At 48.2% G+C, this 22,540-nt stretch overlaps 2 protein-coding genes across 3 annotated transcripts; one reads left to right on the plus strand and one right to left on the minus strand.

Annotated features, from left to right (window-relative positions):
- The first annotated feature begins 61 nt into the window (after positions 1-61).
- Positions 62-4,893, plus strand: ZFPL1 (zinc finger protein like 1). Of its 2 annotated transcripts, XM_066251992.1 has the most exons (9): positions 62-233; positions 546-655; positions 977-1,088; positions 3,007-3,200; positions 3,302-3,374; positions 3,448-3,594; positions 3,838-3,961; positions 4,234-4,294; positions 4,434-4,596. In XM_066251992.1, the coding sequence occupies exons 2-9, from the start codon at positions 554-556 to the stop codon at positions 4,452-4,454; spliced, it is 834 nt and encodes a 277-aa protein (XP_066108089.1). In that variant the 5' UTR covers positions 62-233; positions 546-553; the 3' UTR covers positions 4,455-4,596. The 2 variants fall into 2 exon arrangements, with proteins under 2 accessions (XP_066108089.1, XP_066108088.1); XM_066251991.1 differs by lacking the exon at positions 4,234-4,294 and having other exon boundaries at positions 4,434-4,893.
- A 47-nt stretch (positions 4,894-4,940) lies between these two features.
- On the minus strand, positions 4,941-7,543 carry TMEM262 (transmembrane protein 262). Its single transcript, XM_066251993.1, has 3 exons — positions 5,298-7,543; positions 5,106-5,205; positions 4,941-5,017 (listed from the first exon to the last, which is right to left on the minus strand). Exons 1-3 carry the CDS (start codon positions 5,469-5,471, stop codon positions 4,941-4,943), a joined length of 351 nt encoding a protein of 116 aa, XP_066108090.1. The 5' UTR covers positions 5,472-7,543.
- Positions 7,544-22,540: the final 14,997 nt, after the last annotated feature.

Raw genomic sequence — 22,540 nt, forward strand, 5'->3', positions numbered from 1 at the left:
TCCCTCTCTTCACTCATCTCCACGAATAGCACGCCAGTAGTGCTTGCGTCATCAGCACGCGCCGCACCCGGAAGAGACGTGGCAGCGGAGGGATAATCGGAGCGGCCAGAACTGGAAAGAGCTGAGCGGGAGGGCGGCGGAGTGCGGTGTGTACCTTTCTCACCAGCGCACCCGCTCGTCGGGACCGGTGCGGCAGTGCATCTTTAACGCCGAGTGTAGGGTCTGTGGAGGAGGTATGGGCGGGGCTTGGAGTGGTCGGACTCATAATGCCCCCCCCCCGGGGGGCGGGGACGGGGCCAGTGGTTTCGGTGAGACGCTGCTGGTTGAGCTTGGCCCCGGGCAGGACACGATCCAGGAAGAATTAAGGGGTCTTCGGAGACGGGGTTTATGCAGGGCGTGGTCCGGAGTGAAGAAGGCGGTGGGCAGATACTAGGGGTTTGCGCTAATACCGGAATGTACGGGGCATTAGAAGCGAACTGGCCTGATGAGTTCCTAGAGGCTGCCTACGGAACCTGACTCCCTGCCCACTCAGGCTTTTTCTCCAGGGTCGACTATGGGGCTTTGCAAGTGCCCCAAGAGGAAGGTGACCAACCTATTCTGCTTTGAACACCGGGTCAACGTCTGCGAGCACTGCCTGGTAGCCAATCACGCCAAGGTAGGGCCTTTAGGGGAGAGACTGAGCCAGGGCACTGGGAGGGCGGGTAGCGTTGGCTTGGCTTCCTTCAAATTCAAGAAGGAGGGCCTGGTGCTAGATTGCAAGCTACACGAAGGCAATGACTTGGTTTATTTGGTTACTGCTATATCCCCAGCCCTTAAGACAGAGTCTGGCACACAGTATATGCTCAATAAATGCTTATTGATTGAACAAATGAAAGGAAAAGTCTCCTCTGTGATGAGAGCTAAAGAGGCAGTTGGGCCATAGGGAACTGGGCTTTGGAGCCCCTGCTCCCATTATGACTTGTCTTTCCTGCTCCAGTGTATTGTACAGTCTTACCTGCAGTGGCTCCAAGATAGCGACTACAGCTCCAATTGCCGCCTGTGCAACACACCCCTGGCCGCCCGGGAGACGACCCGCCTTGTCTGTTATGGTGAGGCCTGGGCACCTTGGGAGGGATCAAGACAGGCCCAGCTGGGTGACTGGTTTCCAGGCCCTCCCTAAGCCAGAGGACAGTGAGACCGTATCATGAACTAGCGTGACTTGTAATTTGTGGGTCTCATGTGGGAACGGTGGAGGATTAGAAAATAAACACAGAAAGAAAAAGGATGGGATCGGTAGGACCCATTGCGAAGCTGATGGCTTGCAAGAGTGAGTCTCCACCCTCAAAACGCTTTATTTATAGGGTAGAGAGCAAAGCCATTAGCAAACTAAAGAGAGCTCTGATACAAAGTCACATTCAGAGGCAAACCAAGAATTCTCCCCAGAGCCCAAAAAACCCTCCACCATAAATAACATCTTAACTTCACAAAACAAAAGGTAATAAGAAAACTACCTCCAGTCTCTGAGTGACATGAGGGACAGGACGAGTAGAAACCGTCAGCATTACAGCTAATGTGAAGGTGTGGGGAAGGCATATAAATTGCCTTCCCCAACTTAATCAGTCAGAGGTTGTGGGGAAGAGCTTAGCCTTTAGCCTTTTAACCAAGAGAGGTGGGGGGGGGGGTGGGGAGCAAGGACTCTGTCAACTTACTACCAGTCCCCCACAACTCTGTCCCCCACAAATCTAAACTGCAAGGACCCTGTCAGCTTGCAGTCTCCCACAAGACTGCTTAGCCCAGTGGTCGGCAAACTCATTAGTCAACAGAGCCAAATGTCAACAGTACAACGATTGAAATTTCTTTTGAGAGCCAAATTTTTTAAACTTAAACTATATAGGTAGGTGCATTCCTTATCTAGGTAGCGTCCGCACGTGGTATTTTGTGGAAGAGCGACACTCAAGGGGCCAAAGAGCCGCATGTGGCTCATGAGCCGCAGTTTGCCGACCACTGGGGCAGTGAGGCTGGAGCTCCAGTTCCTAGTTTTGCTGGATTACCCACTTGCTTGTGAGCTCATTCAAGTCATTTTCCCTTTCTGGGCCTCAGTGTCTTTCCTTAAAAATTAAATCTCCTAGTTTCCTCCCTCCACTCTTGAGAGTTAAGTAAGAGCCAGTCAGACTTGAGGGTGTGTTTATGGCTGTGAGCAGTAGTTGGCCGGACCAGCCATGAGCTGAAAGCATGGGGCTTCCAGGCATTCAGGATTCATTACTAATTCCAAGATTGAACAAAAAGGAAATGAGTTTCCCACAATAAAGTCTGCTGAAAGAATCCAGCAGACACATGGCATGACCTCGACCTGGCTCTGATCTAAGGACCGTACTTAGTTCCACTTTGTGAAGGAGCTGGGGCAGAAGAGTAAGCTCCATGTACGTGTTTTTAGTGTGAGAGTGGATGTTGTTTTTAGTGAGAGAGTGGATGTTTTTGCAGGAATGTGGTGTATGTTGTGTCTTTACATTAGTTCTTGTGGGTGAGTTGGTAAATGTGTGTTGTGGGGTTGCAGGAGAATGTGGGCGAGGGTGCTCAAGTGTTAGCGAACAAGTGATTGTGTATGTGTGAGCTGGTGTGTCTGTAAGTATAGAGACAGGGTGACATTTGTGTTTGTGTATATAAGCACATGTATATGTGTGCCTGTGGTTGTATACAAGCATATATGTGTGCCTGTGTGTTTTCTGAAATCGTGCTTGATTAGCTGTTAGGCCGGGAAGCTTGTGGCATTTTCTTCCCACCCACACGCACCCGGTAGTGGGCTGGGAGCTTTGTAGCATCTGTTTTGACTTAGTGAGATGGTGCTAGCCAATAAGGCTGTAGGTTTCGGGAGCATGATGAAATGGCCTAGGAGGGTAAAGATGGGAAAGAGAAGGCTCTGGGCTTACATGCATATCTCCCTGCAGTGGGGTGGGGGCTGCCGCTGAGGTTGGGATCCAAAATGTCTTCAACCTCATGCCTCTTCTCTGCTATTTCATGGGCCCTAAGATCTCTTCCACTGGGCCTGCCTCAATGAACGTGCTGCCCAGCTACCCCGAAATACAGCGCCTGCAGGCTACCAGTGTCCCAGCTGCAGTGGCCCCGTCTTTCCCCCAAGCAATCTGGTTGGCCCTGTGGCCTCTGTGCTGAGAGAGAAGCTGACCACAGTCAACTGGGCCCGGGCAGGACTGGGCCTTCCTCTGGTGAGAGTCCCTCTGTCTGTCCGTCTGCCCTGGGTCCCACCTGAGCTAAATAAGTGGGTTGGGACAGCACTGGGCAGGCTGGTGACACGGGTTCCTTCCAGATCGATGAGGTGGTGAGCCCGGAGCCTGAGCCCCTCAACACTTCCGACTTTTCTGACTGGTCCAGCTTTAATGGTGAGTGGCCGTCTCCACCTGCTGTTGGGGCCCTTGCCTCCCTGCTCTGCTGACACCTGTTTTCCTGTCGTAGTCAGTGGCACCCCTGAACAAGAAGAGATGGCCATTGCTTCTACTGCCCCAGCCTTCTACAACCAAGTCCCCCGGCCCCCCGCTTCCCCAGGCCGGCCTGAGCAGCACACGGTGATCCACGTGGGAAGTCCCGAGCCCTTGACTCATGGTGAGCCAGGGGACTTCCCTACAAGAGAGGATAAAGGGGTTGGGGTGGTTTGCGTGGAGGGAGCTCAGGCCTCCAGAGACCCACCCAGGGAACCCTTCCTCATTCTAACCACAGATATTACTGCCCCACAATTCTGAGGCACCAGATCAGGCTGAGAAGGGCAGGGCTCTCCTACCTCCCCACTCCCCCTGCTATGGACCAGTTCCCCTGAGCCTGTGCATTCTGGTGGCTCTGCTCCTACAGCCTCGGCCCCAAGGAAGGTTTATGACACACGGGATGGTGACCGGGCACCAGACTCCCATGGGGATTGCGATGATGACAAGTATCGTCGCCGGCCTGCCCTGGGCTGGCTGGCCCAGCTGCTCAGGTACCCAGGGCCAGTGGGGCGGGATGGCCGGAGTGGGGAGGGAGGGAAATAAGAGCCAGAGGCCCCAGGCACAATGATTTTATGACAGAAGGGGTTTGAGCTGGCTACCCAGGTGTTAGGGCTGCGTAGAGAGGCCTCAGTTGGACAGGGGAAGTCCTGGGTCTGCCCTCTCAGCTGTTAGCTGTGAGGTTTGCACTCGGGCGCTTTGAGGCCCCTTCCTGCTTCACCACCGCCCGAGCTTTGTGACTGTTCCCGTGCCTGACACGTTTTAGTCTCCAGAGCCCAGTCATTGCCTCTGCTGGTTCGAGCTGCAGTCACCTGTGCAGTAGGCAGGTACAGAGGTGACCATCCCTGGGGCACACCTGAGGAAGTGAGGCTCAGGGGGTGGTGCTGGGTCCAGAACAGTGTCAGGACCAGGGCTCCTCTCCAGGCCTTGGGGGCCATCTGATCGGACTTTCCCTCATCCCCCCAGGAGCCGGGACAGGTCTCGTAAGCGGCCACTGACCTTGCTCCAGCGGGCAGGGCTGCTGCTGCTGCTGGGGCTGCTGGGCTTCCTGGCCCTCCTTGCCCTCATGTCTCGTCTGGGCCGGGCTTCAGCGGACAGTGATCCCAATCTGGACCCACTCATGAACCCTCACATCCGTGTGGGTCCCTCCTGAGCCCTTGCTTGCGGCTGGGCTAGCCTAAGACCTGGGGGCCTGAGGAGTGGAGGTGGGAGGTCTGAGGGCCCTTCTCTGCTCCTTTCCTTCAAGCCCGAAACACTAAGATTCCAGGCCCAAAGCCAAGTCCACCAGAGTGGCTGCAGGCTGGGCCTGGGGTTTCTAGCAGATCAACTATTTGTCTTGACCTGCTTCCCCTGGGTCTCTGGCTTTCCACCTCCAACCTATGAGGGAGCTGACAGGTGGAAATAAATGGAAGACTTTATTAAAATACCCAAAGCCTCCTTTTCCTTCCCACTTCTCAGTCTGATCCCCAAGCCTCAGTGGTTCTCCTCCCGGTACTGCATGGCCAGAAACTCCAGGGACAGGCGGTTGAAGAACATGGCTCCGTTGAACACTGAGCAGAGGAGAGAGCCCCCATCAGCCTTCCCTGCCCACTCCTTGCCACTTCTAAGGGTTCCAAAGCTTCCCATTCCCCCACTCACTCAGGGTGGTCTGGGAAAAGCACCGAAGAAATGTATCGTCTGTCATCTCAGCGTAGAGGGACCCCATGGCAGCCCAGCAGATGCCGATCACCTGGGAGAACTGTAGGCCCCATCTAGTGGGAGAGTGGCCCCTGACACAACAGTGGGGTTGAGCCTCCCCCAACCAGCCCCTGAGCCCCAGCCCCAGCCTACCGTCAGAACAATGGTGTAGCGGAAACTCATCTGGTCGTACTGGTGGGTGAAGCAGAAGTTACGCACGTCGCTGGTAAAGACGCTCAGGTGGATGAAGAAGAGCATCAGTGCAGCCATGCTGAGCATCATGCCTTGTGGGAAGAAGAGCACAGCAATACGGTCCCGCCACCGCATCCTGGCAGCCGCATGGGCTCCACTCAGTAGTGCTTGCGTGAGCCAGCAATGCCCAGGAAGAGCAGTTGACCCCTCCGCTTCTAGAATGCACAGTCTGCAATAACAGTGGGATTCTAGAACCGGAAGGACATTGGAGGGGACACGATTCTGGAACACCGTCTGGTTCCAGCCAATACAGGAGTGTTTCCTGGGTGTCGGGGGGAACTCTGAATTGTGAGGAGTGGTGAGCTAAACGTACAGATCAGTGGCGGCCCATCGTGTTGAAGGGATAGCGTCCCCGTCATCCCGCCTATATACTTTGCATTTGGCATGTCTTCTCTCTGAGGAGTTAGTGTGAGCACGCTACTGGTGAAGAACTGGGGCTCAGGAAAGTGGCGGGGGGGGGGAGGCCGTGGCCCATGTCCACAGCCAGTTTTAGGCAGATGAGAGATTAGGACTCGTGTTAGTTAAAGGGCATTCCCGGGTGAGGAGAGGCCTGGGCTCACAAGCTCCAGGTAGTTGCTTCGACACCTAATGAGAGAAACTAAGGGAAGTGAAGGGACAACAGATTCCCCGTGGCTGTCCTGGGAACTTCCCACGCCCTCCTTAGGTGTGGCTCTGAGAGCAACTCTTTTCAGTCTTCTCCCCGATGCTCTTCCAGGACCTGATGTTGACCAGTTCCCCCTCTGTCGCTTCTGGCACTCCGAGCGCTGCCACACCCATCATCTGTCATTCTGAGAATCCCATGAGGAAGCTGGGGCTGGTGGTATAAATCCTCTTACACACGAATTTGGGGCACAGAGTGGGATTGTCAGCTCAAGCTGTCCCAGTCAGAGTGAGGGAGCCAGTGCGGAGACTGTCCAGTTCTACCTGAGACTAGAATGAGCCGCGCAGCTAGCAGCCGAGAAGAAAACATTTCCTCCCCACGTGTGAGAGGTAAAGCCCCGACACTCAACAAAATAAGCTAGAGAAATGGTGTGGAGGGACAATGCCAGCTCTCAGCAACTGAACTAGAAGAGGGTGGACTGATGATGAACGTGGTCACCCCTACTGCCTCTGCCTGACAGCCTCAGAAGATAGGTTTCAGGTCAGGCCGAGGCTCAAAGTCTTCCCCCTCCAAGCAGTAGGGTTAGAGCCGGACCTCACCATCCATGCTTGCTGCCCAGTGTTAGTCACGACAGTCGGACAGACCCACATCCTAAAACATAAAGGGGTGATACCCCAATGCCCAGCTGTGGTCTCACTTAAAACAATTTTGTACACTTTAGTTCTCATTTGAATACAAATCGGCATTTGTACGTTGGGGCCCTCTGCTGTAATATTCCAGCCCGCTGGGAACTACCAGTGTCACATGGAAAAAACATACTCAAGACACCAACTTATGCCTGACCAGGCAGTGGTGCAGTGGATAGATCCTTGGACTGGGATGCGGGGGACCCAGGTCGCCAGCTTGAGCATGGGCTCATCTAGTTTGAGCAAAGCTCACCAGCTTGAGCCCAAGGTCTCTGGCTCAAGCAAGAGGTCACTCGGTCTGCAGTAGCCCCACGGTCAAGGCACATATGAGAAAGCAATCAATGAGCAGCTATGGTGTCGCAATGAAAAACTAATGATTAATGCGACTCATCTCTTCATTCCTGTCTGTCTGTCCCTATCTATCTGTCTCTGTAAAAAAAAAAAAAAAAAAAACCCAACTATGTCAAGAGGGACACCTACATGTTAAAACACATGCATAACTTAAAAATTTTTTAAAATCATATGCATGGTCAAAGTTACATTTTCAAAAAATTAAAGACATGGTATCTAGATATCAAACGAACACATGTATTACTCATCAGTGAGGGGATTTCCTCTTGTATGGTGCTAATACATCTTGATGACCTGGATATTGACGGGCACTTAAAGATGAATGTTAGAAAATGATTTCTAGGTAAGATACAAAACTGATCTACAGGGCAATAAAATTTATAATAATTTTTGAGGTTATTTTTTTCTACTGGATTTAAATGTTTTGCATCTCTCCTGGGAAATATGTACTTATAATTTCAGAGTCTGAATCCTTAATAGTAAATAGCAAAATCAAACAAATGTACATTCCTGTGGGTAATTAATCCTTGGGTGGGCTTGTGTGATAATGGCCCAGTATGACACTTGAAGGACATACTACACTCTTGGTCTTATCTCCAAACTCTGGATAGTTTTTCTTAGTATTCTGCATCCCTTTAAAAAGTTTATAGGCTTCTTGGAGTAGATCTAAATCCTTTTTTAAAAAACTCATTTTAGAGCCTGACTTGTGGTGGCGCAGTGGATAAAGCGTCGACCTGGAACGCTGAGGTCACCGGTTTGAAACCCTGGGCTTGCCTGGTCAAGGCACATATGGGAGTTGATGCTTCTTGCTCCTCTCCCTCCTCTCTCTCCCCCCTTCTCTAAAGTGAATAAATAAAATCTTTAACAAAAAAAAAAAGAGGAAAAAAACCCAACTCATTTTAGAGAAGAGAGAGAGAGAAGGGGGGGAGCCGGAAGCCTCAACTCATATGTGCCTTGATCAGACAAGTACAGGGTTTTGAACCGGCGACCTCAGCGTTCCAGGTTGACGCTCTATCCACTGCGCCACCACAAGTCAGGCTAGATCTAAATCTTTATACTCTTTTACATCTTAAAATTATAGCTTCAGCCCTGGCCGGTTGGCTCAGTGGTAGAGTGTCAGCCTGGCGTGCAGGGGTCCCGGGTTTGATTCCTGGCCAGGGCACACAGGAGAAGCGCCCATCTGCTTCTCCACCCCTCCCCCTCTCCTTCCTCTCTGTCTCTCTCTTCCCCTCCCGCAGCCAAGGCTCCATTGGAGCAAAGTTGGCCCGGGCGCTAAGGATGGCTCTGTGGCCTCTGCCTCAGGCGCTAGAATGGCTCTGGTTGCAAGAGAGCGACGCCCCAGATGGGCAGAGCATCGCCCCCTGGTGGGCATGCTGGGTGGATTCCGGTTGGGCGCATGCAGGAGTCTGTTTGCCTCCCAGTTTCCAACTTCAGAAAAAATACAAAAAAAAATTATAGCTTCATAAGCTGAAATCTTAATATGTATTTCTTTTTTAAATTTTTTATTTTTAATTATTTTTATTTATTCATTTTAGTGAAGAGAGACAGAGAGAGAGAGAGAAGGGGGGAGGAGCAGAAAGCATCAACTTCCATATGTGCCTTAACCAGGCAAGCCCAGGGTTTTGAACTAGCAACCTCAGTGTTCCAGGTTGACACTTGATCCACTGCACCACCACAGGTCAGGCTAAATTTTTTATTTTTATTTTTATTTTTTATTTATTTATCCATTTTAGAGAGGAGAAGAAGAGACAGAGAGAGAGAAGGGGGAGGAGCTGGAAGCATCAACTCCCATATGTGCCTTGACCAGGCAAGCCCAGGGTTTCGAACCGGCGACCTCAGCATTTCCAGGTCGACACTTTATCCACTGCACCACCACAGGTCCTACATTTTTTATTTTTAGAGAGAGGGGGAGAAAGAGACAGGAACACTGATTTGTGCTTGTATGTGTCCAGACCAGGGATCAAACCGGCAACCTCTGTGTATTGGGATGATGCTCGAACCAAACGAATCATCCTGCCAGAGCGTCATATGTATTTCTTTTTCTTTTTCTTTTTTTTTTTTTTCATTTTTCTGAAGCTGGAAACAGGGAGAGACAGTCAGACAGACTCCCGCATGCGCCCGACCGGGATCCACCCGGCACGCCCACCAGGGGCGACGCTCTGCCCACCAGGGGGCGATGTTCTGCCCATCCTGGGCGTCGCCATGTTGCGACCAGAGCCACTCTAGCACCTGGGGCAGAGGCCACAGAGCCATCCCCAGCGCCCGGGCCATCTTTGCTCCAATGGAGCCTTGGCTGCGGGAGGGGAAGAGAGACAGAGAGGGAAAGCGCGGCGGAGGGGTGGAGAAGCAAATGGGCGCTTCTCCTGTGTGCCCTGGCCGGGAATCGAACCCGGGTCCTCCGCACGCTAGGCCGACGCTCTACCGCTGAGCCAACCGGCCAGGGCCTCTTTTTCTTTTTTTTATTAAGTGAGAGGCAGGGAGGCAGAGAAACAGACTCTGCATGCCCCGGGACCAGGATCCACCCGGCAAGCCCCCTACAGGGGGATGCTCTGCCCATCTGGGGCTGTTGCTCTGTTGCTCCTTGTGGGGAAAACAGCCGTGTTAGGCTTGCTTGCTGGTTTACTGGCTGCAAGCACTTTGTGCAATTAGTGCACGAGCACATGACAGCACTATTGTAAGGCTATAAGTGCTTTCCGTAAGGGGAGAGATTAGAGTAGATTGGGCTCCTGCCAGGGTGAGGTTCGGTTTGTTTCCTGGTCCTTCGCCCTCCACTGCAAACAGCAAGTTTTATTTCTTTTCTTTTTTTTTCCCTTTCTTCTTTTGGCTTGCTTGTGTTAGTGAGCCTCCAATAAATTGGTATGGCTCCTTTACCAGCTGCCCAAATTCAATGCAAATCTGCATGGCTATAACCACCAGCCAAGCTATCTCAGTGCCTGAGGTGAGGCAATGGAGCCATGCTCAGTGCCCAGCCCAACTTGCTGGAAACATTTGAGCCATGGCTGTGGGAGGAGTAGAGACACAGAGAGAGGGAGAGGGGGAGGGGAGAGGAGAAGAAGAGTGGGTGGCAAAGCAGATGGGCGCTTCTCCAGTGTGCCTTGACTAGGAATCAAACCTGGGACTTCCACACGCCGGGCTGACACTCTACTGTTGAATGAACCAGCCAGGGCCCTCGTGTATTTCTTAAGCAGCCTCTAAACATCCCATAGATTTAGATATCAGCAAACTTTTTCTGTAAAGGACCAGATAGTTAATGTTTTAGGTTTTTCCAGCCATACAGTCTCTGTTGCAACTATTAAGGTGGCCAATCGTCCTCCTTTAGGGAGGACAGTCCTTCTTTTGTAAGTTCTGTCCTCCCTCAAAAAGTGTCCTCCTACATGTCCTCGTTTTTGATACTGGAAGACTAATCCATAAATATCTGTATTTGATCGATGCAGTCAATCCATTGCATGTGATGTGACATATTTGTATCTAAATAAGTACTTTTTTTCTTACAATTATTATTAAAAATTAATAGGCATGTAAGTATAATTACAATATAAAATATTACATGGATAAAATACAAGTGTTTTTATTATGCATTTATCGTATTACATATAGTGTATTGTTGCGATGAATAAAATGTTTCTTTTATTTATGATATTGTTTTCTGCAATTTATTTTTGTCCTTTTTATTGTGAAAAAGTTGTTTACCTTACGACTACTCAACCCCATTGTTGTAGAGAGAAAGCAAGTAGGCATGGCTGTTATAAGGCTGGTGGTTTTGGTCAGGCAGGTTCACACTGGATTTGGGCAGATGGTAGAGAAACTGCAGAACTGGAAAATGGTGGGCCATTACATTTATTAGAGTCTCAAAACAGTGGCTGAGCAAGCAGGCACAGAAACTGCTTCTCCCTCTCCCAGGGCTGGCAAGCAAATGGCCGGGGGGGGGGGGGGGGGACTTCTCTGGCAAACAATAGCAAAAAATGGCCCTTCCAGATTGATAGATATGTGTATTCCAAACTGCCCTCTTGATGTTCTGCTTATCTGTCAAGACCCCACCCTACTGGACTATCGCCCCTGAGATAGAGGAATTCCAAAAAGCTGACAAGCCGCCCTAAGGAGGGGCTCCAGACATACTTTTGATTCAACACCCACATGCTCGAAGTCCCCAAGGAGGAGCATTCTGGACATACCAGGACTTTTGCCTCAGTATCCCCTCTGGCTCTCCCAAACACTATATAACTTGCCCCTAGTCTGTAACCGGTGCTCTTCTCCCCGGGAGAAGTGCCCGGCAGGGTTCCTTTCTTCCTTTCAATAAAGCCTGTTACTCTGATCTTTCGGACTCCCATGGATTCCAACATTTGGTGCCGAAACCTGGGACAGGGTACTAACTGCCTGGACGATCCCTCTTTGCCGTCCAAACTTACAACCAGGGAAGCAATGGGCAGCGGCAGCTTGTCCCGGGCTTACTCTCTGATTCTGTTTGGACGTGTAATTGTAGGTTGATTGGCCGGCAGTCTAACCCTGTCCTGAACCCCTGCTGGACCAGAAAGGTAAGAAGTTTCTCCCTTCCCTGGTTGGCCTCTAAATTTCTCTCTAAAAAGACCCCTTCCTGCCTGACCTGTGGTGGCGCAGTGGGTAAAAGCATCAACCTGGAACACTGAGGTCGCCGGTTCAAAACCCTGGGCTTCCCTGGTTAAGGCACATATGGAGGTTGATGCTTTCTGCTCCTCCCTCCCTTCTCTCTCTCTCTGTCTCCTCTCTCTAAAAAAAAAAAAAAAAAAAAAAGAATAAATAAAATCTAAAAATAAATAAATAAAAATAATTTTAAAAGAAAGGATTTAAAAAATAAAAATAAAAACACCCTTTCCTGGTCAGACGGTTTTCTCTGACACACCTCATGTTTTGAGGGGTTTGACTTTCAGTCTCAGTGGACTGCACGGAAGACTAGGCGCCTAGCCAAACCTCTCCACTCTCTCGGAGCTCCCTGACAGGTGGTGACAACCTCTATCAAGGAAGACTCCCCCACACGGAGATTCTCTCCTCTTGGGACAATGACAAAAGGCGGGGACATCTCCTCTTGCTCACCTGTTTCCACAGCTCTTCAGAGTCTAAGCCTTCTGACCAGACACCTCTAGGATGTCTCATAAAAAACCTCACCAAACTTGGTCTTTCAGACCTCAAACCGAAGAAATTAATCTTCTTCTGTAACACAGTATGGCCCCAGTACAGACTAGACAATGACTCCCATTGGCCTGAAAATGGGCCATTCGATTACAATATCCTAAGAGATCTTGAAAATTTCTGCCACCGGACAGGGAGGGCATTAGAAATTCCTTACGTGCAGGCTTTCTTCTCCCTTCTCTCCTGTCCTTAATTTCAGTGCCTTCTGTTCTACATGCAGGCTGTTTTGGCCAAAGAAACCTCACCTAAAACCTCTGCTCCTAATCTTGCCTTCTCCATGAACTCCCAACTCTCTCCTTCTCCTGCCTGACCCCTGAGGGCACCCCTCTCTTGGGACCCCTCTCTGGTTTCTCTGCAAATCTTTTTTGCTGGAGTCTCTTCCCTCCAGAAAGCCCCCTCCCTTCACTAAATCCCGTTTTCTCATTCACCAGTCTCTTTCTCCTCCCCTGCTGGCTGGGGGCCTCTCCCTTCTCTACTGTGTTCTTTGTCCCCTCCCCCCTCCTTAGAAGCTATGGCTCTGGCTGAGGTGCCTTTCTCATCTCTGATCTCTCTTCCTCCTTACAAACTGCAGTTCTGTCTGTCTCTTCTCTGACCCCTCCTCCCTCCTTACAAACTATGACTGTGCCTCTTTCCTCCTCGTCCTCTCCCCTCTCCTCAAAGCTCTAAATCTTTTTTGACTTCTCTGACCATGTGGCGCCACACCAGTACTTTACCCTCCTCCTCCTCCTCCTCCTCCTGCAGATTCTGACCCTCTTCTTTCCATCCGGCTGTTCACACTGTCCATCCGTCTGCTTTCTCTCTTCCTCCCCTCTATGCTGGCAATTCCCTGTCATCTCGAAAAACTTAAAAAGCAGAATTGTATATTAAGCTATGTGAGTAAGTAATCCATCTTGTCTCTTTGTCAGAAAATATCTCTAGTATAATTTGAATTGAAACAAGTAAACCGTGCTCATTTAAATTCCTTAATTAATAACTTTTATGTCAAGTCTTTGTTTAATGTGTAACTGTGTCTGTTTCTAAGGCCTTAAACCAATAATTACCCACCTCTTAAACCAGGCTTACTCATCCCCACGGACTCTCCCTGCAATACCCCCACCCTTCCTGTTTGAAAACCGTCAGGGGCTTATCGCCTCGTACAAGCCTTACTCCTAATCCATGAGGCAGTAATTCCTCTCCATCCAGTAGTCCCTAATCTCTACAAGTTACTGTCACACATTCCCTCAAACACCACTCACTTCATGGTCCTAGACCTCAAGAATGCCTTCTTTACCATTCCTTTACAACAGGGGTCCCCAAACTACGGCCCGTGGGCCGTAGGCGGCCCGCTAAGGCCTTTTACCCGGCCCCTGTCGCACTTACGGGGATTCAGCTGGTTCCCTGATTCATTTCAGCGCTCTGGCGCTTACAATTGAAATAATGCGCCCGCCGCTATACAGGAACTCTCTTTTCTGTATTGCGCTCGGCGCTCACTGTCCTACCTAGATGATCACATCGCGACGTTGTAGCGTGCGACATGCGTATCTAGGCCTGACAGACTGAAGACCGAGGCGCCGGGTCCACAGCATGGCAGCGGCTGCCGCACTAGGTAAGTATATTTTTTATTTTTTTTAATTGGATTTTAAAAATGGACCTACATTGTGGGCAGAGACCTGAACCTACATGGGAGGCAGAGACCTGGATCTACATGGGGACAGAGAGCATGGACCTACATAGGGGGCAGAGGGCATGGACCTACATGAGGGGCAGAGGGCATGGACCTACATGGGAGGCAGAGACCTGGATCTACATGAGGGCAGAGACCTGGACCTACATGGGGGGGGGCAGAGGGCATGGACCTACATTGTGGGAAGAAACCTGGACCTACATGGGAGGCAGAGAGCATGGGACCTATATGGAGGGGCAGAGAGCATATATATATTGGTATTTAACTATTATCAATTTGGAATCCCTAGGAAACAATGACGTCAAGAAAGAGAAAAATTGACTCAGAGATATTCAAAGAACAGTGGACTTATGATTACTTTTTCAAGCAGTACAAGGAAAGAGCTGTGTGTTTGATATGTCAGAATATAGTGTCTGTGTTCAAAGAGTATAATTTGCGTCGACACTATCAAACTCAACATAAAGATAAATATGATTGTTTGGTTGGAGATGTGAGAAAAGATAAAATATTAAAACTGAAAAATTCATTTATAACTCAGCAAAATACTTTGGTGAAGCAGAAGCAGCTAAATATTTCATCACTGCGAGCAAGTTTTCAAGTTGCCAAGCTAATAGCGTGTGCTGGCAGACCATTCGTGGAGGGAGAATTTGTTAAAGAGTGCCTTCTTTCTGTTGCCAAAGAGATGTGTCCAGAAAAGGCAGACTTATTTAGTACAGTCTTTCAGGATCTACAATAACACGAAGGATTGAAGAAATGGGGGACAATTTGTATCAGCATTTGCAAAACTCTGCAAGAAAACTTTCTTATTTTTCCTTGGCACTCGATGAGAGCAATGATGTTCGTGATTCTGCACAACTTCTAATTTTTATTCGTGGGATGAATGACAATTTCGAAGTCACAGAAGAGCTTGCTGCACTGCAAAGCATCAAAGGAACAACTACGGGAGAGGATATCTATGAAAAGGTTTCCCAAACTGTGAAGGATTTGGAGCTGGACTGGGCTAAACTATCCAATGTGACAACTGATGGTGCGCCTAGTATGGTGGGGCCTAAGAAAGGAGTAATTGCTCGCATTAACCTAGAGATGGACAAACTTAACCATTCTCATCCAATAGCCATACACTGCCTCATCCACCAACAAGCATTATGTAGTAAATCACTGAAGTGGGACTCTGTTATGAAAATTGTGGTACGTTGTGTTAACTTCATTAGAACTAATGCACTAAACCACAGGCAATTTCAGGAATTTCTGTCTGAGCTAAATGTGGCCTATGAAGATGTTCTGTACTACACCGAAGTCCGTTGGCTGAGTCGAGGGAGAGTTTTGAGACATTTCTATGACTTACTTCCACAGATTACAGCTTTTACGCTTTCAAAAAACAAAGAAGTACCAGAGCTCAATGATGCAGAATGGAAATGGCACCTCACCTTTCTGACAGATGTAACAGAGCTACTCAACAGTTTCAATGTGCAACTTCAAGGAAAATGGAAGCTCATCTGTGATATGCAATCACATGTAAAAGCATTTGAAGTAAAATTAGGCCTCCTTTTTAAACAAGTGAAGGAGGAAAATTTCTGCCATCTCCCCTTAACTCAAAATCTGTTAGCGGAAAAACCCTTGATTGCATTCCCAAAAGAAGTATGTGTGGATTCACTGGAAAAGTTGCAAAAGGAGTTCCAATTTAGATTTAAAGAGCTTCATTTCCATGAACAGGACATTCAGCTTTTCCGTAACCCATTTTCTATTGACATTGAAAATGTGGATTCGCCCTGGCCGGTTGGCTCAGCGGTAGAGTGTCGGCCTAGCGTGCGGAGGACCCGGGTTCGATTCCCGGCCAGGGCACATAGGAGAAGCACCCATTTGCTTCTCCACCCCTCCGCCGCGCCTTCCTCTCTGTCTCTCTCTTCCCCTCCCGCAGCCAAGGCTCCATTGGAGCAAAGATGGCCCGGGCGCTGGGGATGGCTCTGTGGCCTCTGCCCCAGGCGCTAGAGTGGCTCTGGTCACAACATGGCGACACCCAGGAGGGTCGCAACATGGCGACGCCCAGGATGGGCAGAGCATCGCCCCCTGGTGGACAGAGCGTCGCCCCTGGTGGGCGTGCTGGGTGGATCCCGGTCGGGCGCATGCGGGAGTCTGTCTGACTGTCTCTCCCTGTTTCCAGCTTCAGAAAAATGCAAAAAAAAAAAAAAAAAAAAAAAAAAAAAAAAAAAAAGAAAATGTGGATTCAATTTACCAAATGGAACTGGCTGAACTGCAGAATTGTGACTCTCTGAAAGACGCATTCAAGTCAAACAACTTGCCTAATTTCTATGCCTCTCTCTCATCAGAGACATATCCTATTATCAGGAACCATACTCTTAAAATGTCAACAATTTTTGGCAGCACTTATGTCTGCGAACAGACATTTTCTAGGATGAAAAATTTAAAATGTCCAACCCGATCTAGACTAACCAATGAACACTTGCATCATTTGTTGCGGCTAGCAGTGACAAATATGGAACCGGACATTGACTATCTGATTAGCCAAAAGCAAGCCCATAGTTCCCATTGAAATGTTGGTAAGTTTGTTGATTAAAATTTACTTGTTCTTTATTTTAAATATTGTATTTGTTCCTGTTTTGTTTTTTTACTTTAAAATAAGATGTGTGCAGTGTGCATTAGAGATTTTCATAGTTTTTTTTAGTCCGGCCCTCCAACGGTCTGAGGGCCAGTGAACTGGCCCCCTGTGTAAAAAGTTTGGGGACCCCTGCTTTACAACCTGACTCTTACTTTCTGTTTGCCTTTACCCGGACACTAATGCAGCCCAGCAATTTACCTGGATTGTCTTACTCCAGGGGATCAAAAACAGCCCACACCTGTTTAGGCAGGCACTAGCTCAGGATTATAGCAGCATGCAATCTCAAAACTAGTCCTCTCTTACAATATGTAAATAACCGACTCCTCTGCAGCCCCTCCCTGCCTGCCTCAAAGAGACACAGCGCCACCCTTCTTAACTTCCTCGCTATGAAGTGATATCGTGTCCTCTCTGCTAAGGCTCAACTTTATTCTCAGTCCCTAGTCTATCTAGGCATCGCCTTAACCTCCACCACCTGAAGTCTCACCCTAGATCAAACTCAGACCCTCCACAGTCTCCAACCACCTACCACCACAGATCAAATCTTTTCTTTCCTCGGTCTAATAGGCTTCTTTAAACACTGAATTCCCAATTTTGCTCTTAGTCAAGCCCCTCAGTGAGATCTTCTGAACATGTCTTTTTTTTTTTTTTTTTTTTTTTGTATTTTTCTGAAGTTGGAAATGGGGAGTCAGTCAGACAGACTCCTGCATGCGCCCGACCGGGATCCATCCAGCATGCCCACCAGGGGGCGATGCTCTGCCCATCCGGGGCATCACTCTGTTGCGACCAGAGCCATTCTAGCACCTGAGGCAGAGGCCACAGAGCCATCCTCAGCGCCCGGGCCAATTTTGCTCCAATGGAACCTCAGCTGAGGGAGGGGAAGAGAAAGACAGAGAGGAAGGAGAGGGGAGGGGTGGAGAAGCAGATGGGTGCTTCTCCTGTGTGCCCTGGCCAGGGATTGAACCTGGGACTCCTGCACGCCAGGCTGACGCTCTACCACTGAGCCAACCAGCCAGGGCCTGAGCATGGCTTTTAAGGTCTATAATGGCCAAAGGAAGTAACAGAAAAGTCAAATAAGGCCCAAAAGAAGTCAGGAAATACCAGCTTTTAGCTCCAGCACCCTACCTCAAGAATGGAAAAAAGGCCTGATCTGTGGTGGCGCAGTGGATAAAGCGTCGACCTGGAAATGCTGAGGTCGCCGGTTCGAAACCCTGGGCTTGCCTGGTCAAGGCACATATGGGAGTTGATGCTTCCAGCTCCTTCCCCCTTTTCTCTCTCTGTCTCTCTCTCCCTGTCTCTCTTTCTCCCCCCCCCCCAAAAAAAAAAGAAAGAAAGAAAGAAAAGAAAGAAAAAAGAATGGATAAAAGGTCATTGAACTGAAGCCTGCCAGGCTTCCCGGCCCCATCAAGGGACACACCTCTGCTGTGGAAAGAGGGACACAAGAAGGTAAGCTGCCCCCTTGCTCCATGGAAAGAGGGTTCAGTCTCTTCTAGCCCTGCTCCAGCTACCTGTGACCTGATCTTGCCCAGTGTGCTGGAATTGCCACTGAAGGCCCAAGGACATCGTTCAGGAGCCTAAGGTATTTCTTCCAAATAGCAGATAAGCTAATCTAATTTCTTGTAAATACAAGGGCCATCTACTATGCCTCACTTGAATATTTAAGTTTTATTTATCCCTCAAAGATCTCTACTCTGGGTATTGACAGTCTGAGTTTGTTACTTTATTTAATGTATAGTATCTCCTTTGTTCCTCTTATCTCAATGCCCCATGCCTATTATAGGCTGGGACCTGCTGCTAATTCCAGCTAGAAGCAGTGGTCACTAGGACTTAAACTCTAACTGCAAAGTGTAGAAATGTAACCACTCTTTCCCTAAGTACTTGCAGGATTTACAGGTTACTCAGCAAACTGTTCAAAGACTGTCCAAGAGGCGCTTCCAGCATTACATCACCCAATGACTGACTTTCACATGGACAGGTCCACACATCGTGATCCTGACAACTCCCACTGCTGCTAAAGTAGAAAAACGGCATGCCTTACTCCAATCACAAACCTGAAGCTGGTTGGTCTACGTATGGCAAATATATGAAAAAACTAAGGACTCTTTTAATCAGGCTTTGGGAAAAGGGACACTAGGATAAAAAGAAAGCCAACTTAATTGTCACTAAAGGTTAAAGAATTTTAAATCAAGAGTTCTGACTAGAAAGGAATTGTATGGTTTTGATAATAGAAGGTATAAGGTATGGAAATACTTTAGAAAGAAAAAGGAAAAGCAAGTTGTTATGAAGGCCAGTTATTTCTGGATAAGAAAGTTCATGAAAGTTGAAGGTTTATGTACATTGTAGAAGGTTTGTGCAGGTTGTAGGAGGTTTGTCCCGAGAAAAAAGAATTTGTAAAGTCAGAAAACTGGTTTTTAAAAAATGTTTAATCAGTCACCCTAGCTAACAATCCTCTACTCTCCCCACTTATTGGGACGACTCTTTCCTCTACCCTGACCATCTGGAGCTCAGAAACAGAGAAACGAAACTGACCCCTTGTCCTTCTATTCTCTATTCACCTCTCAGCCTACCTCACCCAATCAGGGGCTTTCTACTCATGTGGGACCAACACCTATATGTGTCTCCTTACTAATTGTACAGAAACCTGTACCCTAATCTGTCTCACCCCAAATATCAACCTAATCCCACCCCATGAGCCTCTTTCAGTTCCTAATACACTATCCGTCAATCTAAGGACCAAACGAGCTATACAAGTAATTTGTCTTCTTGTTGCTTTAAAATTTTCTATAAAAGTAGGTCTAGGGACAGGGGGACTGGCTACTTCCCTGTCTTATTCCTATTTGCTCTCTCTCTCTCTCTCTGTCTCTCTCTCTCTCTCAAGCCCAGCGAATTCGTAAACATGGAATCAGTGGTTTCACATAAACTGGGCGTCTTACTATTGCCTTTCATTTGTCCAATCACTCTCCTATTTATTTTTCTAACTTTTAAACCCTGCCTCTTACGTTTGTTCACTAGTTTTTTACAGAACCGCATGCAGACCTTCGACAGTCAGAAAATTGGAAAAATCTACCTAACCCTACACACCAACCCTGAAACCTGTCCTCGTGAAACAGAAAAATCTGAAATCCTATATCAGCAAACCTCCTAAATCTTATCGTTCAACCCCTACAGGTCCCCTAACCCCAAAGCTCTCCCATATTTCTGAAGAACTAGGAGAATAAATAGCATTCACCTCTTAATGCTTCTCAGTCTTTTTACCCTTCACATAATAAGGGGACAAGATCGCTGGTTCTTCTTGGCCAAAGAAGAGCCTACAAACGGACATGAAACATTTCTTTTAGCTCAAACTAACTGCTCTCTCCAGGGCTGCCAGGAAAGAATATCTCTAACTTTACCATGGAAGAACTTTCACCCCAGCTATACAACCCTCCTTATCTCTGCATTCCTAATCTCCAAATACTTGCCTCTTTTAAAAAAAATCAAATTCCTACAGGCCCAGATGAGAGAAATCTCTAGGATTATCTACAATCAAATGCTCCTACACTCCTATTCCCCAATACCCCAAGGAGAACTTCATGAGGGAAATATCAAATAGGTAGGGGTGACAGCAGGAAGAAGCCGCCCCTCAGCCCAAGAAGTTCCCTCCTGAATGTCCTTCAAACCCCCTTCCTTTTAAACCACACATACTCAGTCCTTCTAAAAACTTACACTAACAGGTTCCCTGTGTCTAAAAATCTCCACATGTCCTCCCATTCGAGAGGAACCAGACCAGCACGTCTCATGAAGCTCATCCAGGAGACCATGTATCACCATGTCACTCTGTCCACTTGGCACTTGCAGCAAGCAACTAACAATTATTACCTCGCAAAATTTTTTACTTCCTCACTCAGGTTTTTGAGGACATCGCCTGGTTCAGACCTCACAGCACGGAAATTGACGACCTCCTTAACTGTATGAGGGACTTGGCTTGGCAAGGTTCTCTTCTTGAGTTCTCTCCAGAAGAAGCAATAATTTTCCAATTTTTTCTCCCCTTTCTCCTCATCACCCTTTACCGTATATTATAAAATTAATAACTGCCTTTCTTTTATTTGTAACCACCGAGTTGAGAAATTATAGATATGTGTATTCCAAACTGCCCTCATGATGTTCCGCTTATCTGTCAAGAACTCACCCTTACTGGACTATCGCCCCTGAGACACAGGAATTCCAAAAAGCTGACAAGCTGCCCCAAGGAGGGGCTCCGGACACACCAGGACTTTTGATTCAACACCCACATGTTCGAAGTCCCCCGAGGAGTAGCATTCTGGACATACCAGGACTTTTGCCTCAGTATCCCCTCAGGCTCTCCCAAACACTATATAGCTCACCCCTAGTCTGTAACCGGCGTTCTTCTCCCCAAGAGAAGTGCCCGGCAGGGTTCCTTTCTTCCTTTCAATAAAGCCTGTTACTCTAGTCTTTCGGACTCCCATGGATTCCAACACCAATGATGGCAGGCAATCCGCAATCTACAATCTGCTGCCCTGAAGGCAAGCAACTGTATCCTTACATAGACTATACACACGTGGTGCTGCCTGTGCTCATGCACCAATCAGGCCAAGTACAAGCGAGGAAGCCTAACATAGTTGTTTGCCCAAGACCTGTGTGCAAGTAAAACTATTTATAGATACTGAAGTAATTTCATATAATTTTGTGAAAATAAAATTAAGGTATAATTGACATACAACATTAGTTTCAGGTGTACATGATTCAATATTTGTATATAGTTGGAAATGATTACCACAATAAGTAGTTAACATCTGTCACCATACAGTTACAATATTTTTTATCTTATGATGAGACCTTTTTTTTAATTCATTTTTTAGAGAGGAGAGGGAGAGGCAGAGAGAGAGAGAGAGAGAGAGGAGAGACAGAGAGAGAGAAGGGGGGAGGAGCTGGAAGCATCAACTCCCATATGTGCCTTGATCAGGCAAGCCCAGGGTTTCAACCGGCGACCTCAGCATTTCCAGGTCGACGCTTTATCCACTGCGCCACCACAGGTCAGGCCTGATGAGACCTTTTAAGAGCTACTTTCTGACTATATGAATTTAATATTTTCATGTGTCATGAAATGTAATTCTTATTTTTTTCAACCATTTAAAAATGAAAGAAAAAACATTCTTAGTTCTCAGGCCATGTGAAAATAGGTGGTGAGAAGTGTCTGACCGGCAGGACTCCTGCAAAAGAATAATTAAACAAGGTTGTTTTCATTCTACCACCGTTCCCACCCCCCAGCCGATCATAAGTAATGTTTCAAGGACCAGGTTGATACTCTTTTTCTCCATTCAAAATCAGCATGTCTCAATTTACTCCAAGTCATTCCCTGTCCTCTTGAGGTTCATCTTGGTGAACAGCTGCACCTTTGTCCAAATCAGAAACCTGAGAATTATCCTCCAATCTCCACTCAAACCCTCACTCAGCACATTCTATCAGCCACTTCAGATCAGCTGAATCTGTCTTCCAAACGCGGTTTATTTAAGTGCATCAGAGCTCCTTGGGGACTTTTACAAAAGAAGCTAGGTCTGGGGGAAGCCCAGTCTTAAAATGCACCACAGGTAATTCTGAAAGCAATTCTGATGCACGTCAGAGAATCAGGCCTCGAGAAACTGCGCTAGAGGCACCGTGCGACGTACTGTCTGTACATTTAATGCTCGCAGTTCCCCTGTGAAGTATGTGTGTAACCAAATTTTAGGAATTGAGGTGACAACTGAGCCCCTACCCCGATAAGGAGGCAGTGGCAGGATGCCAGGCCCAAGCTCTCTGGCTCTATAGCCCGCGTCCCGTGCACTTTATCTAGGTTCATTACATGGGCTCTTCCCTATGGCGGTGCAGAGGTTCGGGGTTGGGAGCCATGACCCGCCCTCCTCCTGGAAAGGTAGGAACCAGATCAATTCCACAAGATCTACCTATGAAGCTGGGGGAACCAAGGGCTCTCTCGGAACCTTTTCGCTCGGGGAGAAAAGATGCGGAGGAACTCTAGTCTCGAAGGACCCAGGGAGGCGGGGGAACTTTTTACTTGAAGAACTGTCTCGT

Source organism: Saccopteryx bilineata, chromosome 1, assembly GCF_036850765.1.
Source record: "Saccopteryx bilineata isolate mSacBil1 chromosome 1, mSacBil1_pri_phased_curated, whole genome shotgun sequence".
In the NCBI taxonomy this organism is placed as follows: Eukaryota; Metazoa; Chordata; class Mammalia; order Chiroptera; family Emballonuridae; genus Saccopteryx; species Saccopteryx bilineata.